Source organism: Podarcis tiliguerta, assembly GCF_965153285.1.
Source record: "Podarcis tiliguerta genome assembly, chromosome: 14".
In the NCBI taxonomy this organism is placed as follows: Eukaryota; Metazoa; Chordata; class Lepidosauria; order Squamata; family Lacertidae; genus Podarcis; species Podarcis tiliguerta.
In genome coordinates, this window is record NC_139547.1 from 25,783,540 (window position 1) to 25,810,586 (window position 27,047).

A 27,047-nucleotide genomic window follows, 5' to 3' on the forward strand; every position below is an offset into this window, starting at 1 on the left:
ACCTGTGCTTCTGGCCCCTTCCATCAATTGCATGATGCTGCCCAGAAGGGAATGTGACCCTTGCTGTGGAAAAGGTACCCCACCTATCCATTTTTCATTTTTAATGAACAGCCAACAGGAGTACAGTGGGCAGCCTTCTCAACCCTTCCTGCGATTACAGCAAAGCCCACCCAAGGATGTAATAGCATTTACAGGAAGTGCAGACAAGCAGAATGCACAATAGGATGAAAAACTAGACCAGGGGTCTGCAACCTTTAAGACAAAAAGAGCACCTTGGACCTGTTTCCTAAGAAAAAAAAACTGGGAGCCGCAAAACTTGTCATTATAAAAATAACTTTTTTCTCACTTTTTTATTATTTCTTTGTTTGACCCCTCAGAATTACTCCTCCTCATAGAAATAAATGTTAAATTAACAAGTTACCTTTTTTTGTGTGTGTGTGTTCTTCAATCCCCTTCAAAACAGTGACCAGCGTACATGCCCCCTTTCAATGCAGTGACCAGAGTACATGCCCCTTACAATGTAGCGGGCGGGCGGGAAGGTGACGTTGGGACGGTGCGTGACTAACGCACGCACCGCCCCTATGCAACGTCACAGCCAGTACAGTGCCCGCCACAGTGGGGAGTGTTGGGGCGCACAATGCGCCTCCTCCCCTCACTAGTATTCGCCCCGGAGCCGCGGCAAAGGTGTAAAAGAGCCCCATGCGGCTCCGGAGCCGCGGGTTGCAGACCCCTGGACTAGACACTCGCAAACAGCCCTTGGGTTACCTCAAAAGGAAGGTAACAAAAATTCTGCCCATCACCCATGAGGATTTTCCTGACATTCTCTCCCCTCTCTGGTAATTTTCAAGTGCAATTTCTTCTCATTAACTGAGGGGAAATGGTCAGGGGCAAAACAACAACAAAACACAGAATAAATCCTGGCACAACACTAAGTAGATCCATTTTAAATCCAAGCCACCTTGGAGGTTTTTGTTTTTTTGTTTTTTTAAAGATACACTTGCCTCTTCTGACACCTTGTGGAGTTCCTGATGCCGCCAACTTCACTGCAGGGGAGTCAGATGAGAAAGCATTTGTCAAATTGAAGGAGGCCACTCCAGGTGCAGGTGGCCCAGATCAACTTTCCTGAGACCTGTTGCCCAGAGCCTGGTTCTGCCTTATCTGTGTTTGGCAGTCCAGACAGCACTGAGTGCAAATAAATAGCTCTTCACCTTTAAGGCAGTTTGTGGCCTTTTTCTTTTAAAACAGGTGGCTCCACCAGAGGGTAGGATTTGAACCCAGCTCTCCCAGAACTGTTAAGGCAGCAGCACCTGCATTTTGGCATTCCCTGCCTATTGAGTTCAAGCAGGCACCTTCCCCATAGTCTTTTCATTGTCTGATAAAAACATTCTTGTTCAAACAAGCCTACCCAAATGCTTTGAAAGTGTAAGGTACCCCTGCCCGTACGGGCCAGTCTTGACAGACTCTAGGGTTGTGCGCCCATCTCACTTAAGGGGCTGGGGGCCAGCGCTGTCCAGAGACACTTCCGGGTCACGTGGCCAGCGTGACATCACTGCTCTGGTGAGCCAGAGCTGCACACGGAAACGCCGTTTACCTTCCCGCTAGTAAGCGGTCCCTATTTATCTACTTGCACCCGGGAGTGCTTTCGAACTGCTAGGTTGGCAGGCGCTGGGACCGAGTGATGGGAGCGCACCCCGCCGCAGGGATTCGAACCGCCGACCTTTCGATCGGCAAGCGCTAGGCACTGAGGCTTTTACCCACAGCGCCACCTGCGTCCCCGTTTGAAAGTGTAGGTAATTTTAATATGTTTTTAATATTTTATTTTTTATGTTTTTTAAAGTATGGTTGCGATTTTTCTCAGTTTATTGTGTTACCTTTTTGTAAAGCGCTTTGAGAAGTTTTTTTTTTTTTACAATCAAGTGAGGCATAAATTTTATGAAAATTTCTCATAAAGTGGGTTGGCCTTTGACATGGGACCCCATCCCATTCCAAGTTAGGTTAATCAGATAGGCTGGGGCAAAGTCACAGAAACTCTCAGTCTCCTTTTAGTCCAGTTCTCCACTCTTCAAAATCAGTTTGCATTTAAAAATAAACTTCCTTGTGAAAATCCATCAGTATTTTAGTGTCAATTTTTCATAAGATACACATTTTGGCATGCTATTTTCACTAATATATGCCTTTTATTGGACACTTTATCCTAATAAATATGCTTTTGTACATATTACTTTGCCGGAAAACTTGGTTACAAGATTTGGACTCCTGTGGATTTTGAAAGGTGTGTCAGAAAGTACAAATTGCCTTTAAATGCAAACCAAATCTATTTTCTCCCCCACCCCTGCTCAGGGGCATAGGAGGGGGGCGGCGGTTTGCACCAGGTGTCACCCTGAGGGGGGTGCCAAAATGGCGGGTGGCCGAGGGCTACCTCACTGTAGGGTGGCCAAGTGCTGCCCGTATTGGTGCCACCCATGTGCTGTCCGTAACAGCAGCACTGGGCAGTCTGCCCCGCCCCTGTGGCCAGTTTGCCCTGCCCCTCGACACCCCACACTGGGTGCCGGAGAGCCTTCCTTCGCCACTGCCCCTACTTTGACTCACCCTAAGCAGGTTGCTGCATGCACTAGCAGGAGAAAGCCTCTTCCGCCTAAGGAGGTGGAGTTGTGGGCTTCACGGCCTCTCCACGTGTGTGGCGGGTGGAGGCCAGCCCTGCGTGATTGGGGGGATTCCCAGTTGGTTGGCTTGGGGTGTGTGGCCTGCCCTATTAAAGCAGGACACGGCTGGGATTCTCCCTCTTTGCCGCCTGTCAGCTGTTCCTGCTTTTTCCTCACCCTCCTGCCTTACAAGGTTTTCGTTTCTTGACCTTGCTATGGACCTTGGTTGGTCGCCGCTGAGGGGCCTGGTAGGAATTTTTCCATTTGGCAAATTGGCACCAGCCACTTGGTTTTCGCCTACCTCATAGCAAATCATCACAACTTTCTGGGTATTGGCAGTTAGGCATTGGTATTTGTTCTGTAGATGGAAGAGGGGAGGTAGCGCCATCACCTGCCCCGCATATTGAAGGGTGGTCCGTTAAAGGATTCCAGGAGGAGTGGCCCTGTCCGAAGCCTAAGGAGGTTAGGGCCCAAGGCAGGCCCCCTAGCGGAGACCCCAGGGGAGTTCCTAGTTGATGTGCATCAGCAGGACTCCCCCCCTGTTGGTGGTTAACCCTTCCCGACTTCGAGCAGATGGGCTGGAGTTGGATATAGTCGGTTAGGACCAATGCCTAAGCCAATACCGCTCTTCACCTGTAACTAATAAAGTTGTGGCCTTTTTTTAGCCCATTAACCTTAATAATTGTGTTATGTGTCATTATTTCCACCTGGGGGGGTCGGGAACTCTCCACGCTGCCAAGGCTGGCAGTGACACAACTGTCATACTCAGTACACTGCATGGTCGAAAGGTGACTGTGAAGAGGGGTTGGACACCATGGCAAGAGGACTTTGCCACAGGGTGGGAAGGGATAATTTGGGAGAATGGAGTTGGGATCCTCCTCCTCACCCCCTGCCCTCTCCAACCTCTGATTTCACTCTCACTGGCTCTCTCCAGGTAACGTTGTGGCTTCTGGGAATTTAGATGTACTCTCCACAGACAGCAAGCAATTTACCACTGGAATTATGGATGGATATGACCCTCTCTCTGCACAGAGGATGCATTTCATCAGAAAGGAGTTTTCTGCAGCATTACTGCTGGAGGAAGTTTATGGCTGTTTCCCCCAGGGATGCTGGCAAAAGACTGTCTGGGTAGTTTGGAAGAAGAGGATATATAGCCCCTTCTTTGACTCTCCTCCTTGCAAGCTGGGTGGCTTATCCATCACAGTTTTGATCCAAGTAATCCCAAGGACTATAGCTCTTTGGACTCCCTGACAATCTCACAAAATCGTAAAATTGAGGGAACTGCAGCAACTGGAGCTCTTCAAAACCAGTTTATGCTCTGGAGCATAAAACAGTATCTGGAACGGTGCCTGTGGATGGCAACATAGAATGTTGGGCTGGACCTGAGAGCCCTTCCAGACTTAGTGTTTTTATTGTGCATTCATGCGCTCATGATAGTATTAGGGCAGTTATCCATGAGTCTTGCTTTCAACTCCATTTCCACTTGCAAACATTTCGAGGTGGGCACACCGCTTCGTTTCCAAATAGTGCATATCCCACAACTTCCTGATGAAATCCTGTATCTTTAAATACCCCAGATGTGCTTTTTGGGGTCCCACTTTCGTTGTGCTAGAGCTCGAGAGCCCCTCGGGGATGGCAATAATCCGGTAACAGTGAGGAAGCATCACAAACCAATTAATAAAGCAGACTGATGTGCAGACAGTGTAAATGCACCACTAGTGAACTATTATTAAATCAATGACATGCTAAAGAAGATATTTGCAAACCCTACCATTCACCAGTCTAGAGGGGCCCTGAGCGATGAGCCAGAAGCACCGAGTTCAAATGTTACAGGGAGATACTAAGTGACCCGAGGCAAACGACTCCCAGTTTCAGTCATCCACCTGTAACCTGAGAGTCATACTAATGACTGGCCAACCTTACAAGGTTGTGTCAGGGTTACTGAAATTGGTTGGTAGTTCTGTGCGCATGTACGTACGCACGCACACACACTCCCCCCCTTAAAGAAACTTTCCCGGGAAAGCTCACAATAAAGATAAAAATACAACCATGCACCATGAAAAAAGCATATTAAAATAAAAGCGATAAAATAACAGTGCAAATCTGAATTAGTAAATAAAAGAGAAGCATGAGAACAAAACACTGAAGATGAAACTGGGAGAGAAGAAAATATAAACGCAGCTATCTTTATTCACTATTAAAAGTTTTAGTGCTTTTATCTGTGTCTTAGTGATTTTATGTGTATATTTTTTCTAAAAAAAAGTTTTGCGGATTTTAGCTGCGTCTTATGTACAGGTTTATGATTATGTACCCCACTTTAAGACAGCTCTTTGATCAAACTGTCTGATATCAATCTTCTAAATAAAATAAAACCAATTTATTATTAATTATTATTATTATTATTATTATTATTATTATTATTAAGCTTTCCATCTGGTGTGAAAATGACACCAAAGCAGCTGATGTCAAAGAAACGACAACCCGGCTGGTGCCAGGCAAGCCACTCTAGGGAGGGCATTCTGCAATAGAGGCATCCCCACCACCAGCACCCAGAAGCATCTTTCTCCGATTGCTGCCCATCACATATGGGAGAGTACGCATTCCCAGGGAAAGGCTTCTGAAGAGGACCCCACAGCTTGGGGCAGACCCCTGTAGAGATGGGCTGGTGGACGGACCTGCCAGTTATCCTGGGCTATAGCAGGGAGTGCAAACACTTTGAATTGGTCCCAGAAATGGACCAGGATCCAGCCCAGCCTTCTCTGCACCGGCAAGTTGGGTGTTCCTAGGTAGCACCCTAGCATTCTTCACTCTCCACAGTTTTTGGGCAGCTCTGTGTACAATGCATTGCAGTAGCCCAACTGAGAAGCTACCCCAGCATGGATGACTGAAGTTAGGGCATCTTTGTCTGGAAAGGGGTCATGGGTGATGATCCAGAAGCTCAGGATGGCAAAGAGTGGTCCGTGCCATCAAGGCCACTTGTGCCCCTCAGATGACAGAGTTGGGCCCCAAAGCGCCGTGAAATCTCAAACTTGGTTTTGTTTTTTTTAGGAGGAGCGCAACTCCATCCAGAACACAAATAACCTGTGCATTTTGTGTGTGTGTGTGTGTGTGTGTATAGTTCTGCTACTGAACTCCCACTGACTTCTATGGGAATTTCCCTCTAGAGAACCAAGCCTTGGAATGTTGCAGTTCAGCCTTTACCAACCTAGCACCTTCCAGATGTTTGGAACTCCAGCTCCCAGCTAGCACAGCTGTCGGCAAAGGCTGTTAGAGAAACTCGGCCTCTCTGACTCTCATTGGAACCAAGGGCACAGGCAGACCGCCAGCCCATCTAACCCAAGTGTTGTCTACATGGACTGGCAGCAGCTGCAAAGTTTCAGGCAGGGTTACCTGCCAGTCCTATCTGGATCTTCCATCGAGGATTGAACTTGGGTCCTTCTGCATGGAAAACAGATGCTCCACCACTGAGCTATGGCCCTTCTCTTGATGCTGCTTTTTGGGGGGCAGGGGAGCGAGGCTATTTCTCTGCTCTACCCACTAGCCTCTGCCTGTCCTGGCCTCCCTACATATCCAAGGTAAGACTTTGGGGAATGGCAGCATCCAAGAGGAAAACGAAGAAGTCCTTTGTGCCAAAAAGAAACGGACATTTATTTCCCTTCCCTCGTAAAAGCGTCAGAGCCCGCATTGCATCACCATAAGGAAAGGAAGTGTCCCTTACCAGAGAGTGAGTAATCGGTGTTTGTCATCCGCATGGCTGGCGTGTACGAGACGCTTGGCATGTCGTGGCCTTTCTTCTGCTTCCGTCGATACCACACGAAGAGTGCCAGCAGAACCATAATAATTAGCAGGAGGATAATAATCCCAATGATGGCTCCCACTGAATGCCTCTCCGATCCAAGAGCGGGACTAATTTTAGTATAGGGGTTTAATTCTTCCATCATGAGAGCCGCTGTTAAAAATAATTCACAATGTGCTGTTAAATTGAGTGGCAGAAACCCATTTTGCAAGGAGAGGCGTTTATCTCTCCTTCCTTCCCTCCCTCCCTCCTGGCTCTTTGGAATCTCTGGACTACAAATACTGGATGGAAACATTTGCAACACCAGCAAAATATTTTGTAACTTGCTGCCCCTACCCAAGGGTTTTTCCTCCCTACCCCGGGGCAAAAGGACGGGCAAAAATGTCAATTTTAGTTTCTCATCTTGCCAGTCCCATGCTTGGGCTCACCCATCACTATCTGAGAGGCTGCCGAAAGAGATACCTGGGCACTCAGTTTGAAAGAAAAGGCAAAGGATTTTGTCTCACCTTGGTCACACCTGATTCCTTTGAAGCCAGGGCTGCAGTAGCAGGTGCCCGTCACGTAGTCGCAGGTCGCGTTGTTCATGCATTCGCACAGCTGCTGGCAACCGTAACCAAATGTTCCTGGGGGGCATTCTGCAAATTCGAAAAGGGTGAAAAATTATGGGTCTATGGACCACAAGAAAGGTGTGTGTGTGTGTGTGTGTGTGTGTGTGTAACAAGGGTGAAATGGTTGGTGAGAACTTTGACAAGAAGAGACCATTTTTACATATACTGTATTTTTCAGAGTGTAAGACGGCCCCATGTATAAGATGACCCCCCCTTTTTTTAACCAAAAATTAAGAAAACGCACTATGCACTATCTGTGTATAAGACGACCCCTTATTTTAAACTTCAACAATTTAGGAAAAAATATAGTCTTATACACGGAAAAATACGGTATATTTTTTAATGGAGGATTTGTTAGTATAATGATTCATATATCCTGCTCTTCTAACATGCATCTATTACTCAAGGCAGCTAACAGTAATGGCAATCTCCACGGTACACAAGAACAGAGGAAATTTCCTTATAACAAGCCAGACCATTGGTCCATCCAGTTCAATATTGCCTACACTGGCTGGCAATAGCTCTCCAGGGTTTAAGGCAGGGAATCTCTTCCAGCAGGGAAGGAGCAGGAGAGGCTGGGAAGGTGGGGGGGGGGGAGTGAGGCCAAGGGGCTGCAGGTTGAACACAGCCCATAGGTTTGCCCACCTATGACTTGGGCAGAAAGACAGCAGAGCTTTTGCCATCTATTCTTCTGCATTTATTTAATTTGTTTATGAATATTTATAAACTGTAAAAACAACAGCAACCATAAAACACCATTTCATAAATATCCAGGGACCACTAAAATAAAGCAAGTTTATACTTCATTAAATTGTGCCGGTGTGCCTTCTTGCTCTGATGCTTCAGTGACAGCAGCAACAATATCCTGGGATTGTGCCAGTGCTTGGCATCATTGGGCAGCTACAGGGGTCTGCTGCTGATGCCCCCCCCCCCACAATATTTTCTGGCCTAGCACTCCCAATGAGCACCAGGTGTCTGGGTGTAGACACCCATAAGATTTCCCACAATGCCCCTCACCTAGTGTCAACACTGGGCAATTGTGGGAAACCTAAAGGGTGGCTGAGCACTGCTTGGACTGCTTCCACCACAGCTAAATAATTTCCCTAAGGTCCACCAACAATGGAGTCCATTAAAGGACACTTTCCCTGGAAGGGGTAGGGGCCCCAAGCCAGTCCTGACAACAAAAGTATCCATGATTTAGCTCTGCATTCTTCCTCCCTTTTTCTCTCCTCCTGGATGCTGAAAGTTTGGTTGTCCTGTATTTCTACCAGAGGCAAAATGATTGAATGTCCAATGACATAATTTATTCAAGCAATTACCATGATGGCCTAGGACAATAAATCCAGAGGCTGCTTATAATGTATTGTTGGGCAACTTTCTGTAAGAAATAGAAATGAAGGCTGCAAAGCAGCCTGGAAACTCCTGAGACTTTGGAGAAAGAGAACTTTGGGGAGTTCTTTAGGAAGCGCCAGTCAACTGTACTATTTATTCGCCCTAAACCAGCAAAGCTCCTTCAAGATGACCACCTCCTTGGTCCCATCAGACACAGGCTGCCCAGCCCAGCAGCAACACTTTCATAAAGTCCACTGGAGGAAGGCAACTCTCTCCTTCCAAAAACCATCATTAAAGCCCTGAATGTGAACACGAGACAAGGAAGCTGGCTCCAAATGACCTGTTCTAAGCTCTCAACGTTGTTATCTGTCTTAAATTGCAGGGGGAGCTGTTTTTATCATGTAAGGCCATAGTCATGTTCACACCACACATTTAAGGCACGATGATACCACTTTAAACAGCCACAGCTTCCCCCAAAGAATTCTGGGAGCTGTAGTTTGTTAAGGGTGCTGAGAGTTGGTAGGAGACCCAGGAGATGCTGGAGTAGAGGGGCCCCCTATGGCCTCATCTAGCAGGCTCTTTTTATGTTCTTGCTGATCCATGGGTGGAGTGGGGAGCCTAAAATCCATGATAGGGCAACCTACCTGCCACAAAAAGTGAGCAAAGCTTTGGAGTTCTCTAGAGCTCTTCATCAGAATGGATAAGTAAGCACTTCTCTTGGGTATTTTAATCACTGAGGTTTTGTGCATTTTAGCACTTAGGACTATTTCATTTCCTCCTTTGTTGGATTTAGTGGTTTTTAAATAGTTTTTATTGATCTTGCGCTGTGGCTTCTTGATGGTTTTATGTGGCATTGATGCCGATCATTGTGCCAGGTTTTTTTTTTGCTTCCGTATTGCTTGTTTTTAGCTTTGACTATATTTGCCATGCATTGATTTTTGAAATTTGTGAACTGTCCAGAGAGAGCATGGTTAATTGGGCAGTATAAAAATGCCCCAAATAAAAGAGATAGATAAATAAGAACCCTGCAGCTGCATCAGGCCAACGGGGGCCCATCCAGTCCAGCATCCTGTTCTCACAGTGGCCAACCAGATGCCCCACTGGGAAGGCTGCAAGTAGGATTGGAGCTGAACAGCATTATCCCCATCTGTGATTCCCAGCGACAGGCACACTGTTTCCAGCGCTGGAGGCAGAACACAGCCATCATCATTGATAGCCTTCTCCTCCATAATTTCAAAGCTATCCAAGTTAGTGGCCATCACTGCATGTTTGTGGGAGCAGATGCCATCATTGAACTATGAACTATGTGAGAAAAGGACTTCCTTTGGTCTCCTGACCCTGAAGAAATAAATAAGCACAACAGGACACAGCAAAAGCTGATGTGCTATTAAAGTCACACCACCTATACTCTGTAAGCATCTGAAGGTGGATTCTAGGAGTTGCTGTGTGCTGCCTTAATTGGATTAGCCTCTGCTAGGAGGCAGGATCATGAGAACATAAGAAGAGCCTGCTGGATTGGGCCAGTGGCCCATCTGGTCTACTCTCTTGTTTTCACAGTAGCCACCCAGGAGAAGTCTGCAAGGAGGACCCACGTGCAAAACCATCCTCTCCTCATGTGGTTTCCAGCAGCTGGTATTCAGAAGCAATGCTGCTTTTGACCATGGGCGAAAGCTTAGCCACTGTGGCTAGTAAACACAGATAGCCTCTGCTTCCATGATTTTGTCCAGTCCTCTTTTAACACCATCCAGCTTGACTCCTGTGGGAGTGGGTAAAAAGCTATCAAATGCTGCTAGCCAAAATGGCTATGGTCTGTCTCCACATTTGGAGGCAGTAATATTGTCCCCACCTTCAAAAAGTGGGAGGTGGGAGGCTTGGGGGGTGGGGAGAAGACCCAGGTAACTACCAACCGGTGAGCCTGACATTGATACAAGGAAAGTTCCTAGAACACATAATTAAACAGTTGGTCTGAGAGCACTGAACGGGTTGGAGAACTGGGCTCAAAATGAATTTCAGTACAGTGGTACCTCGGGTTAAGAACTTAATTCGTTCCGGAGGTCAGTTCTTAACCTGAAACTGTTCTTAACCTGAGGTACCACTTTAGTTAATGGGTCCTCTTGCTGCTGCCGCACGATTTCTTTCCTGAAGCAAAGTTCTTAACCCGAGGTACTATTTCTGGGTTAGCGGAGTCTGTAACCTGAAGCATCTGTAACCTGAAGTGTCTGCAACCTGAGGTACCACTGTAGTTTTACACTTTGGCAGGAAGAACCACCAGCACATTTACAAGATGGGGGACACCTGGCTTGCCAATAGCAGATGGGAAAAGGATTGAGGGGGTCTTAGAAGACCGCAAGCTGAACATGAGTCCACAGTGGGATGAAGCAGCAAAAAAAGCTAATGCTATTCTAGACTGCATCAATACAAGTATAGTGTCATGATCAAGAGAAATAGAATAGTCCCCCTCTATTCTGCCATACCTGGACTACTCTGTGGAGTACTGTGTCCAGTTCTGGACACCGCAATTTAAGGAGGATATTGACAAGCTGGAACATGTGCAGAGGAGGGCAACCAAGATGATCAAGGGTCTGGAAAGCAAACCTTATGAGGAACTGTTGAGGAAGTTGGGCATGTTTAGCCTGGAGAAGAAGAGGGCTGGAAGATGGAGCAAGCTTGTTTCCTCTTGCTCCAGAGCGTAGGACCCAAACCAACTGATTCAAGTTAAAAGGAAGGAGATTCCAACTAAACATTAGGAAGAACTTTCTGGTGGCAAGAGCTGTTAGATAGTGGAATGGCCAATGTGAGATCAGATGCTGGACCAGATAAGCTACTGGCTCTTCTTATGTTCTTAAAAAGGTTCCCCACTGCTGCTGTAGCAGAAAGTGGAAGGGTGCTTTGCAATTAGCTGCAACAGCTGCCTCCCACAACTTGAAACAGAGCATGGGATGTCAGGAGACACACACACATATTCATTTTCAATTGTGAAGACAGCCAAAGGGAAAAGACCCTCCTAGGAACGGAGGGGAGAAGGTCAGCAACAACAACTTACTTTGCTCACACTGCTTCCCTGTAAACCCCGTCCTGCATGTGCACTGCCCAGTAATGTGGTCACAATCCGCTCCATTCTGACACTGGCAGACGTTGGCACAGCTTTTCCCATAGAAAGCAGCTGGACATCCTGGGGTGGGGTAGAAAGAAGAAAAGGTAAATAAGTAGAAAAGGGAAGCTTTCAATGTTTAACAGACCATTGTATTTTAATATTTTGTTGGAAGCCGCCCAGAGTGGTTGGGGAAACCCAGCCAGATGGGTGGGGTATAAATAATAAATTATTATTATTATTATTATTATTATTATTATTATTATTATTATTAACAACCAGGGGACCTGCAAAGCCAAGAATCAAGTCCCCACCTAGCTATGGAGTTCACTGGGCGACCTTGGGTCAGTCACCTTATTTCAGTCTAACCTACTTTGCAGGCTTGTTCTGAGGATAAAAAGGTTGGGTGTGGCGGGGAGAACCTGTGCGCTGCCTTAAGCTGCTTGGAAGTAAAACAACAGCTTTAAGAAAAATCAGTTTCAAAATTGCTCAGGTGACTGAAGCTCTATTTTGGTTCCTGCATGCCATGCCCACGATCAAATCACAGGAGGCTTGTTCACAAGTTACAGAGAACACAGGTACAAGCTGCCCCTTGTTTGTGTGCAAGTATGTGCACGTGTCAATTTGTACAAACTACTGTGTACACAGGCACACAGACTTCACTCTCGTTGCATGTACAAGAGTTGTTGTTGTTCAGTCGTTTAGTCATGTCCGACTCTTCGTGACCCCATGGACCAGAGCACGCCAGGCACTCCTGTCTTTCGCTGCCTCCCGCAGTTTGGTCAAACTCATGCTGGTTGCTTCAAGAACACTGTCCAACCATCTCGTCCTCTGCCGTTCCCTTCTCCTTGTGCCCTCCATCTTTCCCAGCATCAGGGTCTTTTCCAGGGAGTCTTCTCTTCTCATGAGGTGGCCAAAGTATTGGAGCCTCCTTCCAGTGAGCACTCAGGGCTGATTTCCTTAAGGATGGAGAGGTTTGATCTTCTTGCAGTCCATGGGACTCTCAAGAGTCTCCTCCAGCACCATAATTCAAAAGCATCAATTCTTCGGCGATCAGCCTTCTTTATGTACAAGGGTACAGCTCAGCTATTGTCTACACACACCGCATACTTGTTGAATGTAAAGTCTGAACTCCCCTAATGTGGGAAAAGGGGAAATGCAGGGACGTCTGAGGGTGGCTGCTAGCTGCTCTGCAGCAGAAGAGCCATGATGGAGAAAAGAGGCAACCCCAGAGTATGTAGACTAGAGGAGAGCAGCAGCACTGGAATGGTAGCTCAGTGGTAGAGCATCTGCCTTGCATGCAGATGGTCTCAGGATCAAATCCTGGCATCTCCAAGTAAGGCTGGGAAAGACCCCAGTCTGAAACTCTGGAAAACCGCTGCCAGTCAGTGTAGACAATATTGAGCTGGATGGACCAATTGTCTCAGTATAAGGCCACTTCCTATGTTCCTATGACTTGTAGGGACAGCATGGGTGGAGAAGGACCCAGAAGGAAATCGATATGTTTTCTTTAATTGTGTGAGTCAGCCTTGTAAAGATGTTGAAGTGTGACTCTTACACAGTGACATAGGACCATTGGTCGATCTAGCTCAGTATTGCCTGCACTGACTGGCAGCAGTTGTTCTCCAGGTCTTCAGGCAGGGGACATTCCCAGCTTTGCCTTGAGATGCCACTGGGACCTTCTACATGCAAAGCAGATGCTTCACCGCTGATCAACAGCCCTTCCCCAATTTCAACTATTTAATTTAGAACGCATGGCTGCTAATGATGCAGAAGCTTGCATTTAAAAAGTCTCCTAATTCCAAATGTTCAGGTTCTAAAAACTGCAGTTCCCCTGGAAGGACACAGGTAAATGATCTCCTAATTTCAAAATAAATCTGGTGGTCTTGTTTGGCTTTGTCTCAGAACAAATTAAGTGCACTGCAGAAATGTTGACGTGTCTGCCTTGGAAGTAAGTGCTGGGGAATTAAGATGTTATGTACACAAATAGATAAATCAAGTTTTATTCCTCTTTTTTTCTCTTTTGGTTAACATCTCTTTTTACTAGGAACATTTGTTTCTTTGCTTTGTTTTTTGGCAGAGATTAAGTGTGCATTAGCAACCCCCCCAAAGGATGCAATGCAGGAAGCTACCGCAAGGGGGCAGTGCATACTTTTTAAAAACAGACACATCCCCACTAAACACCACCACCACCATCATTTAAAGCTGTAAATCTTACGTTGTGTACAGTAGGGACCCGTCCAGCCAGGGGTGCACCTGCATTCTCCATCGTGAGGGCTGCATACTGCACCATTATGACAACTGCAAGAATGAAAACAGTCTGCACCCCAAAAGCCAACAGGGCATGCTGGAGAGAAAGAAAGAGAGAGATAAAACAATTATACAATATTTCCATATATCTATGTTTTTGAAAGGCCAGCCACTTCGGCTGCATTCACATAGCAGTTTACTCCATTCCCCACAATGTTTCCCTAACTGTTAATTTCTGTTCTGTTCTGTTAAGCTTTCACACAATACAGTGGTACCTCAGGTTAAGTACTTAATTTGTTCCGGAGGTCCGTACTTAACCTGAAACTGTTCTTAACCTGAAGCACCACTTTAGCTAATGGGGCCTCCTGTTGCTGCCGCGCTGCCGGAGCCCGATTTCTGTTCTTATCCTGAAGCAAAGTTCTTTACCTGAAGCACTATTTCTGGGTTAGCGGAGTGTGTAACCTGAAGCGTATGTAACCCGAGGTACCACTGTATAAAACCCATTTCTAGAAAACGAATGGAATATGGCGCATGCTCAGTGCTCCTTTCCATGTTATTTGATTCTAGAAAAAATCCTGTTTGCCGCCTTCCCTTTACCTGGAAAATCGTGGGAGTAAAGTGACAAAATTTGGGGAGGCATATTGGCACGCAGTTCTTTCCTGCTGTTTTCATAGGGGAATCATGGGGGAAGAGAGGCGAGCTGTGCAGAAAGGGTAGGGTGTGAGTGAAATTTAGCAGGGCATGCCAGTATTTTGGCCAAAAAGGCCATGGTTTCATAATGCAACAGGGTGAAAGGAACATTAGAAAAGCAGAGTAGAAGTGCTAGCATCGTAATTGGGAAAACTGATGCAGCACTTCACACATCCAAATACACCTGTCACCAGATATCCAAAATGGAATTGCATATTGCACAGAGTTGAATGGGGAGCTCTGAGTGTGCACTCGTCATCATCATTTTTAATTTGTATACCGCCTTTCTATCTTACAATACTCAAGGCGGTTTACAAGCTGAAGAAACAAAAAATGTACATCTTATAACAATCTAATGCAATACAAACATGTGATAACAGAACATGACTTTAAAATAGGCAACCTCCATCAAAAAAGTAACATTTAACAATCATTAGGAATAGTATAAAATAATAATATCAACATATAAAAGTTAAACAGAAATCCACTCAACAGTTACAATAATATCTAAACTGTAATCAATAAAACAACGGCAAGCCACAGTACATAAAACAATACAATACCCATTGAGAAGCAGAGGGTGGAGCAAGGCAGGTGGAAGGAGGCCTTGCCTGATGGAGTCGCTCCCCTCACACCCGCATAGAACAAGGAGGTGATGGGGGCATGATGCCTAGTGGTATGCCAACATTTCTCCTCGAACTTCTCAAAAGTCTCTCCCCCCCCCCCCCCCGGTGAAAAAATGATTCAGTGTTTTTCTGCTTCATTCTCGGGGTGTTTTAGCATACTGGTGAGAACAGAGTGTGTTGAGCTTCCCTTACTGTCCCACAAACTCCAGCAGGTGCAGAATGCTGCAGCGAGGCTCCTCACGGGGTCTCTGCCATGGGAGCATATTCACCAGTTGCACTGGCTGGTGCAGTATAGGGTCAGGTTCAAGGTGCTGGTTTTTACCTTTAAACCCCTTTGTGACTTAGGGCCCTTGTATTTACGGGACTGCCTCTCCTGGTATGCCCCACAGAGGACCTTAAGGTCCACGAATAACCATAGTTTAGAGGTCCCAGGCCCTAAGGAAGTCAGACTATCCTCCACCAGGGCCAGGGCCTTTTCAGTGATGGCTCCGACCTGGTGGAATGCTCTGTCTCATGAGACTAGGGGCCTTCAGGATTTAACCTCCTTCCGTCGGACCTGTAAGACAGAGCTATTCCACTTGGCCTTTATTTTGAATTCAGCCTGATCTTTTATTTCCCTTCTCTTCCCTCCCCCTCCCCTTTTATGAAGATCACCCGCTCTGAGACCCCACAGCTAATTCTCCCCTGGCCTCCTCGCTGGCCCAAGTAGGACTAATTCAGCCAGCTAGCCCTGGTGACTATCTAATGCTTATTAGATGGATTTACCCCAAATTGATTTCTGAACTTTGAATTTTACTGTTATTCATGTTTTTATACTGTATTTTATGCTGCTTTTACAATTAAGTGTTTTAAATTTGTTGTTAGCCGCCCTGAGCCCGGTTTTCTGAACCGGGAAGGGCGGGGTATACATAAATTATTATTATTATTATCACTGTCGTGAGGAGGCCAAGGAGAATGGTGTTCTCCAACCCCCCCCCCCACGTTTATCCACTCTCTTTGAAACCTCCCATCTTTCTTGATTGAAAAGCCCCCATGAGACGAGTTCATAGAATTATACAATCGTAGTGGGAAGGGACAAAAAGAGGCATCAAGTCCAACCCCCTGAAATGCAGGAATCACAGCTAAAGAATCCCTGAGAGATGGCTATCCAAGCTCTGTTTAATAACCTTCTCCTCCTCATGGCTTCTTTCTTGGGCTTTAGTTAGAGCCTGGGAAGTCAAGAAGGTTGCAGAGTGCACAACACTGGTGAGGACAGTTGTCCCATGCAAGAAACAGCCCTCACAAACAGGGATGACAGAGAAGTCCGGCTGAAAGGGAAGCAGAAAATGACGATGCCCACATATTTGAAATGGAAATGGAAACTAATTCAGTGCATACAATCTCCATGCACTCTTGCTTCTACTTTCAGGCTGCAAATGATAGGTAGCTGATTACGTTCCCTCAGCCCACCCCATTCGCATTGGGTTTCCTTTACACTGAAATGAATGGAGTGGAAAGACATAATGGCAATGTAAATTACACAATAAGTTTTGCAATTTCGCCATAGCGGATGGCGACCCAAATAATGCCATTTCTGGTAGAAGATGAACTGCAGTGGACTGGAAAGACTCTCCTCAGAAGGGAGGGGAGTGGTTGTGGACGGGAGCCCCAACCCCGCCCACGCAGGGGCGGGAGCCCCTGCTTCTTCCGGCTCACCTGGCCGGTGCCTCACGCCCAGGAGGCGGCTCCCACCTGGAGCCGCCCGTAGAGGGGGAGGGCTTGACCTTAGTATATATGCTGGGGCCGGCCCCCTCCTCAGCCTCTTTCTACGTCGCTGCTTCGAGAGTCATCAGCTAGGAGTCATCACAGCCATCACAGGGAAGAGCCACGAGGTTTGGAGTTGGGGGGTCTGTGTGTGTGGAGGCTTGCCTTTTAACTTTAGGAGGCTTGCGTGCGCTCATTGCTTTACTGCTTTTAAAAATCCAGGTTTGCCTTGCTGTGTCCTCCTTTTTTCCATGTAAAAACCTACATTTAACCTTCCATTTCCCCCCTCTCCTTGATTTGTTTGTGCGGTCTAAGTGCGAATTACCTTTCTTAAGCTGCAGCTTGCTCCCTTGCCCAGCACATGCCCCCGGTGAGGTCTGAGTGTGAGTGTGGCTCCATCTTTCTTTCTCCCTTGTCTCCTCGCTTGTCTTCCCTGCCTCTGCTTGGTAGCTGAGCTGTGCGTCTTATTTTAATTTTTGGCCAGGGTGCTTGTACATTTCCCCTCTATTGCCCTTGCCTGTCCAATCGCATGGCTGGTCCGGGTGACTGCATGGTGCTGATAATGCCAAGGTTGCAAGTTTGATCCCTGTATGGGACAGCTGAATATTTCTGCATTGCCTGGGTTGGACTAGATGATCCTCAGGGTTCCTTTTCCTGTTCCTCTCTAATTTTAAGTTGTGTGTGTGTGCTTGCAGCGTGTGTTGGTGCCTGCCGTTTATTGATTTATTACTCTTCTAGCGTGGGTTTAATTAATTTACCCTGCCATCCCTTCCATTGGTACCACTTAAATCGGGAGCCCCCTGTAAATTTTAAAGGCGGCCGGGGCTTGGGAAAGACTGTGCGCTTAAACCTCACCCCTCTTGGTTTCTCTAAGCCACCCCCCCCTTCGCTTGATGTTTGGGGGATAGAAATAAGGCAGGGCTTGGGGTGGACAATTCAGGGTTTCTGATCAGGGAACCATTCCTCAGCACTGCACGTTCATACGTTTAGAACCTTTGAAGGTGTGCCTTTGCCTGGTTCTTGTCATTGGCTTCACTTGCCAGTACAGGCTCCCTAAAGAAAACCACTTTTAAACAACAACAACAACAACAACAAAGGTTACGGCTTATGGTACCTTAATGAAAAGTCCAGGTTAATACACTGTTTATATTTCCACTTCATTTTGGCTCACTGTACAGGATAGCTATTTTTCCTTTTCTTCAAAAAGATTTCCCTTGCCCGGCATGTTCATTTTCCCTCCACCCCTCCTCCCTCCCAACTCTCCCCCCCCCCCACTTTCCTTCTCTGCCCTCCACCCCTCCTCCCTCCCTCCACCCCTCCCCTTGCAGGAGATACATTGGTCTTTGGACTTTCCTTTGCTTCTTGCCTGAGTAATCACAGTTGCCAGACAGGTTTTTCAACTGCTGGGGCAGGCTTGATTGCTCTCTGAGTGACCAGCATTTTGGGAGGCATTGTCTTTATGCACCTGGCAGTTCAGCAGCTCTAGTTGCATTGTCAGTTTAACTAACCAGCAGTTTGACCAATTACAGTCTTTTGTCTGTTTAAGCACCCTTATTTCCCTCAACTGGTCTCGAGCCACCTTGTGGGCAAAGATTTACTTTTCTTTTTTGGGCAAAGTTTCCTTTGTTTGATAAAGTTTCTCCAGCATGGCCGCTGGTGTGGAATCTTATTGATTTCCTTTGTCTTATTTTGGCTGCAGCTTTTGAGCATCTCCTTGTGAGCAGTTATTTTCAATTCTGTTTGATTACTTGGCATTGCTTTGCGCCTAGATTTGCCTATCATTTGAAAGGGGCAACTTAAGAGCCTGGATAGCTCAACTGGTTGGAGCATAATGCTGATAATGCCAAGGTTGCTGGTTATTGTTCATTTTGTCAGCATTTACGCGGAGCAATTGATAATAGTAATTCCTACTCATAGCTATAAATCCATTGGCTATTAATTGAGATACTATTCATTAATAGTTAATTCATCAACCGTGCTCCGAACTTTATTGATGCACAATAATTGTTTACTAACATTTATTTACAGTCAAGTTATTAATTGATTGGTGATATTAATACTAATTAAAAAAATAACAACAACAATAATAAAATAAAATAATAAATAAAATAAATTTGAAAAATAAATAATAATAATAATAAATAAATATAAACATAAATATAAATATAAATATAAATATAAATATAAATACAATAATAATTAATAATAATTAATAATATTAAATAAATAAATAAATGAAAATTAAATTTAAAATAAAATAAAGTAATTAGTGACAAAATAAATAGCATTTTGCTAGTGCACAGAGCAGCTCATGGCGCCCAAGAAGAAGCGCACGGGTGCAGCACCAGCACACACTGCTGCTGGCGACCGTCATAATAATAAAACCGAAACCCATTTCGCATTTCCTCAATGCCTTCAGATCATTCATTGTTGACTATGAGCAGCGCTTTCTCTTAGCTATTCTTTAGTTCTATTTGCCTTGCGTTTCTTACTTCCTTGTTTCGCAAACCAGTTCCAGCCTTTAAACAACCCAGGTGCAGGCCCAAGCCCTCAGTCAGGAACGGCGGCTGTGCAAACTAGGTCTCGGGCTTGCTCGGTGACGACTTTCAGAACCGCATCAGGGCGCCTGTGCGGTGGCTGCCGGCCCGTATCAATAACCCGGTGGCTTCCAGTTCTTCTAGTTCTTTGCAGAATAAGCAGCCCAGGGTCTAGCTTCCAGAATCAGGCACCTCATCAGCCGGTGATGACGAGTCAGAATGGCTTACGCCCTTCATGTCGAGAAGAAGCCATCAGAGGTGTATCGCACTGGAAAGCTGGACCTTAGAAGGATTTAAAACGTAAGGTGTGCGGGTAATTCAATAAAGGGCAATGCCAATGTGCAGGGGCTCACCCAGCCACAGTGTGTTACAAAGGGAAGCGGCTCTTTCGGGGAGGTCGGGGCTCTCACCACTCTAGTTCCAGATGAACCCCCGCAGCAGGGAACCATCGATAAAGTCCTTCTGGGTCTAGCATTTTCTCAAATTCAGCTTTCTCCTCTCCTCAACCACTTGTCTATCCATCCGGACGGAAGTGCAGCATCCTATCTTTGGAAGGGTTTCTCAGAGGGTTAGAATCCTAGTAGTTGGCTCCTTAACCGCGAAGGACTCTACTAATCAGAAGTCAGTAAAGGAAAGGACGCTCGCCCCGCCCCATGGGTAGCTAGCCCCACCCCACCATGTGTGCCACTCTGGGTGCCAGAGCAGCTACCTCTGCCTCTGGAGTCACACTATGGCATACACTATGGGATGAACCCAACAGGGCCACCACTTAGCCCCTGCTTGGTCTCCAGACAGAGACACCCCTTCCCAGACCCACCCCCCTTTTGAGATTATTAGGCTACCAAATGTATCATTCCATAACACCTCATACAGGAATTATTTTTTCCTGGGGAACCTGCCTTTTCGCCCAGATCAACTACAAGAGCAGGACCACAGCTTTAACAAAATGACAGCCCAAACAGAAAGACACATGGGAGCAATGGTACTGCTTTGAAGTGTTCCAGATCCATTCCCTGTTCTCCCAATGAGCAGGGCAGCTGTGGGCAAAATTGCAAAGAAGTACAATAATGATTTAGTCCTCAGTCCTAGAATCTAGTAAGCCTTTAAGCCCAACAGTCGGAATCGCATTATTTCAGTCCGTTAACCATATTAGGGAACATGTATAATTAGTAAACAAATTGCTAGTTTTGTGAGAAATAACACTGAAGTGGATAACGCTTTGGCTAAGAGCTCACCTTTGGCAATCTTCTAGAACATGTTGCATATGTAGCAGTTATTTCTAGCTAGAGTGAAACTGAAACCTGACATTTACAGTATCAAAACAACAACAACAACAACAGCAACAGCAACAACAACAACAACAAAAACCCTTCCCAAACCTGCATATAAACCTTGGGCAACGTGCCGAAGAAGAATCCCGGGGAATTTCGGCTCATTCACAATTTATCCTATCCGAAGGGCGGCTTAGTAAATGACGCCATTCCACCAGAGTTATGCTCGGTGAAGTATGCCACCTTCGATCACACGGTTAAATTGATCAGGAGTTTTGGTCAAGGGGCGCTTTTGGCGCAGTGTGATATTGAATCGGCTTTCCGCCTTTTGCCGGTGCATATTTCAAGGTAAATATTATGTGGATAAGGCCATGCCAATGGGCTGCTCTGTAGCCTGTTCGGCTTTCGAAACATTTAGCACCTTTTTGGATTGGGCCTTAAGATTTAAAACAAATTCCATTGGGGTTACGCACTATTTGGACGACTTTCTCTTCGTGGGGAGGTCCGGCTCCGGGGAATGCGCCTCACTGCTGGAGGCCTTTTCGGCCTTGGTGCAGGACCTGTAGGGTGGTTTTCCCCAGGGCGCCCCTTCTGCGCTCGGCTGGCCAGACTATCAGCGGGCCTCAAGTACCCGCATCAGAGGATCCGACTTCCCAAGTCAATCAAGTCAGACTTGGAGGTTTGGGCTATGTTTCTGGAGCGCTACAATGGGGTCTCCTTGTGGCAGGATGTTATTAATCTGTCCTCAGACTTCCAGGTCCAATCCGACGCAGCAGGATCCTTAGGCTTCAGCATGTATTTCAGGGGTCGGTGCGCTCAGCAGTGGCTGGCGAGCTGGCAGGGTACCGCCATCACTCGTGACCTTACTTTTCTCGAGTTCTTCCCTATAGCAGTAGCGGTACACATCTGGACAGAGGAGTTCCGAAATCGCCGGGTGTGCTTCAGATCTGACAATCAGGCAGTGGTAAAAATCTTGGCGAGGCAATCATCAAAAACGGCAAGGGTTTCCGCCCTCCTGCGATCTTTCGTCCTCCGGTGTCTTGAGTATAATATAGTCTTTTCAGCCAAATTTGTACCCGGAGTAGATAATAACATTGCTGATGCTTTATCTCGATTTCAGATGTCCCACTTCTGGTCGCTAGCACCTGGAGCTCAACTGTTGCCCAAACCCTTTCCGGAGCACCTGTGGAGCGTTGGAGACGCAAAGTGATCAAGGGAGTATTAGCGTCTATCGCGCCTTCCACTCTTAGGTCCTACAAGAAGGCCTGGTGCGATTTCCTGGGCTTTAGGGTCAGGGTATCCGGGCAACCTGCTAGCGTGCCACCCACCACTGATGACGTCTTAGAATACTTAGCCCACCTGGACGACTTGGGGCGAGCATCTAAAACCTTTAAAATACATACGGCCGCCATCAGTTTTTTCGCCAAAGCGACATTGGCCTCTGACCCTTGCTGTGACTTTCTAGTTCGTAGAGCAATAGAGGGATGGGGTTGATCGCAACCGTCCAGAGCTAGGGGCCGCAAACCAATCTCATATGGGCTGCTCTGCCAGATACGGAAAAGCTAAGGTCGGTTTGTTGGTCCAAGTTCGAGGCCAGACTCTTTTCAGCGGCCTTTGCCATCGCCTTTTTCGGCGCCCTCCGGGTGGGCGAGGGGGTGGTTGAGGCAGCTGGAAATGGGTCTATGCGCGGGCTCCTGATGGAGGACGTCCACTTGTCTGAGGCAGGCATGACAGTCCGGATACGTCAGTCAAGGACGGATCAGGCTGGCAGGGGGGTCCTAATAAAGCTTACAGCATCAGCGGAGCCCGGGCCATGCCCGGTCAAGGATACCAGGCGTTTTCCTCCGCCTGCGCCCTCCCGGTCCCGGTCCACTTCTATGCCACGAGGACGGATCTCCTCTGTTAAGACACCAGTTTTCAAGGGTGCTCCGCAAGGCCATTGACGCTTGCGGTTTACCCTCACGGGATTACGCGGCGCATTCGTTCAGGATCGGCGCCGCCACAACAGCCGCCTGCTTGGGCCTACCAGCTGATAGGATTAAGGAGATGGGCCGTTGGAAGTCTAATGCTTATAAAACTTATTTACGTTAAATCGTGTCTACTTCCAGACCCCCCGCTTACCCTTTTTCTCTCTCCTTCATTTTCATAGTGGCTTTCAGGAAGACCGTGTGGATTTGTGGCCACAGTATTGTCCACTGGGCCCACAAGAGGGCTGTCAGCCGGGGCCTCACCGCCAACCTGGGCTTGCATCCAGGAGTACGTGTATATTGTACGCCAGAAGAGGCATGCTCTGGCAGGAGCTTATGCCCATGCTGAGGGCGAAGGTGGCAGCATTCGGCCCGCCCGACATTCTGATCATTCAGTTGGGCGAGAATGATCTTGTGAGCAGGAAAAGCGTGGACTTATCTTGGGCCATAAGGACTGATATCGATGAAATTGCGGCTTTGTGCCCCGGAACGACGTTGTTTTGGTCATCCCTCCTGAAAAGAACTGTTTGGCGCGGTGCGCAGAATTGTATGGCCATTGAAAGATCCAGGAAAGTCCTGAACCGGGCCGTGTCCCGCTGGGTGCGCTTTTTGTATGGCCAAGTTATCAGTCATGACAGCATCCGGATTGGCGATGGCGCCTTATACCGGGATGACGGGGTTCACCTCACGGATAAGGGGAATGACTTATGGTTGGACAGCGTAATCAGGAGTGTTAGGGATTGGTTACGGCTTTGAGGGTATTGGCGGCGAGCCTTTTCGGCTCGGGTGGCGGTTAGGCATTGGATTTGGGTGTTATGCTGTGTGGGAAGGCTAGGTGTGGCCATCGCCTACGCCTTCGATTTGGGTATTCCGTTAAAGGAATCCGGCGGTCGTGTATTCTGTCCGATGCCTGCTTGCCTGGAGGCCATGGCACGACCCCGGTGACATCAGGGGTGAGCCTATAGTTGGATAGGCATCAACTGGCTCCGCCTACCCTCCTGATGATTCAACCCCTCTGCTGTGGTCATCCAATGCCTAAGCCAATACCTTTGCATTGCAGTAACCAATAAAGTTGTGGCCTTTTCCATGCCCATAAACCTTATACCACGCGTCCTTGTGTGTTTATTTCCACCTCACGGGGGTTGGGGGTCCTCGAACCACAAAGACTCTCCTCAGAAGGGAGGGGAGTGGTTGTGGACGGGAGCCCCAACCCCGCCCACGCAGGGGCGGGAGCCCCTGCTTCTTCCGGCTCACCTGGCCGGTGCCTCACGCCCAGGAGGCGGCTCCCACCTGGAGCCGCCCGTAGAGGGGGAGGGCTTGACCTTAGTATATATGCTGGGGCCGGCCCCCTCCTCAGCCTCTTTCTACGTCGCTGCTTCGAGAGTCACCCACCCTCCACTCCCTCTAGCTCAGGGCTCAAGTTTTCTTCTGGCCTTGCTATGGACCTTAGGTTGGTCGCCCGGTTGTCTGGGGGCCTGGTAGGAGTTTTTCCTGTTGGCATTAGGCCTATAGGTTTTTTCGCCTACCTCGTAGCAATCGTCACAACTTTTGTGGTATTGGTGGGTAGGTTAGGCATTGGATTTGGGTGTTATGCTGTGTGGGAAGGCTAGGTGTGGCCATCGCCTACGCCTTCGATTTGGGTATTCCGTTAAAGGAATCCGGCGGTCGTGTATTCTGTCCGATGCCTGCTTGCCTGGAGGCCATGGCACGACCCCGGTGACATCAGGGGTGAGCCTATAGTTGGATAGGCATCAACTGGCTCCGCCTACCCTCCTGATGATTCAACCCCTCTGCTGTGGTCATCCAATGCCTAAGCCAATACCTTTGCATTGCAGTAACCAATAAAGTTGTGGCCTTTTCCATGCCCATAAACCTTATACCACGCGTCCTTGTGTGTTTATTTCCACCTCACGGGGGTTGGGGGTCCTCGAACCACAAACAGTGCTGCTTGTGAGAGAGCAGAATGGAGAACGGTGCTTCCCTGTTCACAAACACCCTCGGCAAAATTACGGGTAGGCACATCACAGACCCTGCAACCCACCCATGAGAATAAACCAGATATTCTTTCGCCTTTGATCCTTATTCTTGAATTGAATTTCTTTTCTCATTAATTAATGGAGGATGTTTACAAAAAAGGAAAGGAAGGAAAGAGGCAGGAGAAATGTTCGCCGCTGCGCTCTTCTGGAAATTTAAGTAAATACGCAAGGAATCCAGCAAGAATTGTGGCTTTTGTTGAAGGCAGTTGTCATGTGTAGCCACAATCACTTTTTAAGGGGAAAAAAGAGAAAAAGAAAATGTGCGCCCATCACCTGAAGTCAAGCAGAAGTGAACAGCAGTTTCCCAATTACTTTCTAAATATAATGAACTATATTTGAAATTGACAGGCTTCCTAATTTCTGTTTTGAGTGACAGAAATATTTGGCCTGCGGAAGAAGCACAATAAAAGCAAAATTACAGCTGTCTGTTTTTATCCGATCCCTCCTTTATCACTGGAGGTTTAATATGTTTTACTGCAAGTGCTGTCTAATACCTTCATTGCACTGTGAATATGAAGTAACATTTCTGAACGACAGGCTGGGTCTTCCCAGAGATGATCCGCCTCCAATTAAGGATTCATTAGGGAAATGCCAGTTTTTGGATCCTCAAATGTCAATCTTCTACCTAGGCAATTTCAGAGAAGTCACCACACGTCCTTCCAGAAAGCACTGATTTTAACAACTAAATTATGTGTAATAGGAATATCTCATCTCTCTAATTTTCTCAGCCATATGGACCTTGCGACACAGAATTGTTGATCACTTAATGATTTCTAAAAGAAAGTGTTGAAAAGAATGAACAGACCTTCCTTTAGCACAGCCTTCGCCAACTCAGTGCCCTCCAGATCAAAACAACTGGAGGGTTCCAGGTTGGCAAAGCCTGCTCTAACCAAAGAAATGGGTGCATTTGCTTTGCAGTTCAGTACAAATTCACCTATGCAAACAAACAAGAATACTAAGTACAAAACCTTGTAGCAAGGTTGGTTCAGGGACAGAGTTCCTAGTAGATAGGTTTGTGCATAAGTGTTTTTTAAATCTTTGTTGTTGAATTTACTATTCTGAACTAGGGCTGCTTCCTTACCTGGGCTATCCTGGAGGTTTCATTTTGATTTGATTAATGGCTATTAACTGGACAAAGAGCCATCCGTTACTATTTGAGACTTTACACAGAATGAACCATGTTTTCCCAAACCAATGACAGAGATGCAAAGAGACAAGGATAAAGGGTTTCACTGTGACAGCTGAGAACTGGTGTTAGCCCTAAATGGTGCTGGCTTATCTAAAGGACACTCAGCTTTGTCTGTACAAACCTGGTCTACTTATAAGATCAGATATAGACTGCCCACAAATATGGTATATTAGATTTGTGAACACAAGGAATAGGGCCTTCTTGATGGTGGCTCCATATTTGTGGACCTCCCTTCTCACACCTATGAAAGGCCCCTTCAATACAGGCACTTCTTGAAGGCTCATTTGTTCCAATCTGCCTTTCTCCAACAATGTTTTTTATGTCACTGATTACACGAGACTCTTTATGCTTCTGGATTCTTCCCCTTCCCCTTTTTGCCCCATTCAAATATTTTATTATCTCACCTTTCCTTCCTGAAGAGTGCCTATGATGGCTCAACATAAAATCTGATAAAACTATGTTAAATATACCTTAAAAAATGACAGTTCCAAAAGCCTGGATGACCAAAAAAATGTATTCAAATGTTCAAGGAAGGGGGTCATCTGGTTTTTCCCCAGGAGGGCATTTCAGAGATGGGGTGCTGCCAGAGATCAAGCCCTTGGGACGGCCCACCCTCTTTGCTATCCGTGGAGGTGAGACTGTGAAAAGGGGGTTTCTCCCGCAGGACTGCAAACTGTGCAGATAGATCTTTTCTAGTTCTGCTCCGTCTCATGATGGCTATACCGCAAATCAGGGTAAAGGACAAGCAAATGTGTTTTTCACATGAAAATAAGGCAGACCTATTGCTATGAAAGACAGAAAAAGAAAGTGCTCCTTACTCTGGGAACAGTCTTTGCCTATCCAACCAGGGTAGCACTGGCAAGACCCATCCAGGGGGTTACATGTCCCGTTGTTCGTGCACAGACACACTTCGGCACAATCCTTCCCATATCTTCCGCTTGGACACACTGTATAGAAACAGAAATGCACACAGAATCATAGGATTGTAGAGTTGGAAGGGATGCCAAGGCTCATCTAGTCCAACCCGCTGCAATGCAAGAATCCTGCCCACAGCCATCCCAGGGTGGACTCATACCACCAATGTTCTAGTTAACAGCCAGACACACTGACCCAAAGATAACCTTGTCTTGAGTCTCACTGAGCTTCATTATTGGTCACTGGACTGTGGTGTGTGCGTGTGTGTATGTGTGTAGAGAGAATGCCCTGAAGGTAAAAGATGTGGTTCAGCTGCTGAAGCCAAGGAGGCACATGGCCAGGTGGCTAGTGAGA

General features: G+C 46.9%; 1 protein-coding gene across 7 annotated transcripts in view; it reads right to left on the reverse strand.

Annotated features, from left to right (window-relative positions):
- MEGF11 (multiple EGF like domains 11) overlaps nt 1-27,047 on the reverse strand; it is a 345,431-nt gene that overhangs the window by 27,249 nt on the left and 291,135 nt on the right. For all 7 annotated transcript variants that reach the window (XM_083411873.1, XM_083411869.1, XM_083411871.1 and 4 more), the window contains 5 exons: nt 26,597-26,725; nt 13,688-13,816; nt 11,422-11,550; nt 6,945-7,073; nt 6,361-6,591 (listed from right to left, as the gene is read on the reverse strand). In XM_083411873.1, coding sequence (XP_083267999.1) covers nt 6,361-6,591; nt 6,945-7,073; nt 11,422-11,550; nt 13,688-13,816; nt 26,597-26,725 — 747 coding nt within the window. The remainder of the gene's footprint in view (nt 1-6,360; nt 6,592-6,944; nt 7,074-11,421; nt 11,551-13,687; nt 13,817-26,596; nt 26,726-27,047) is intronic.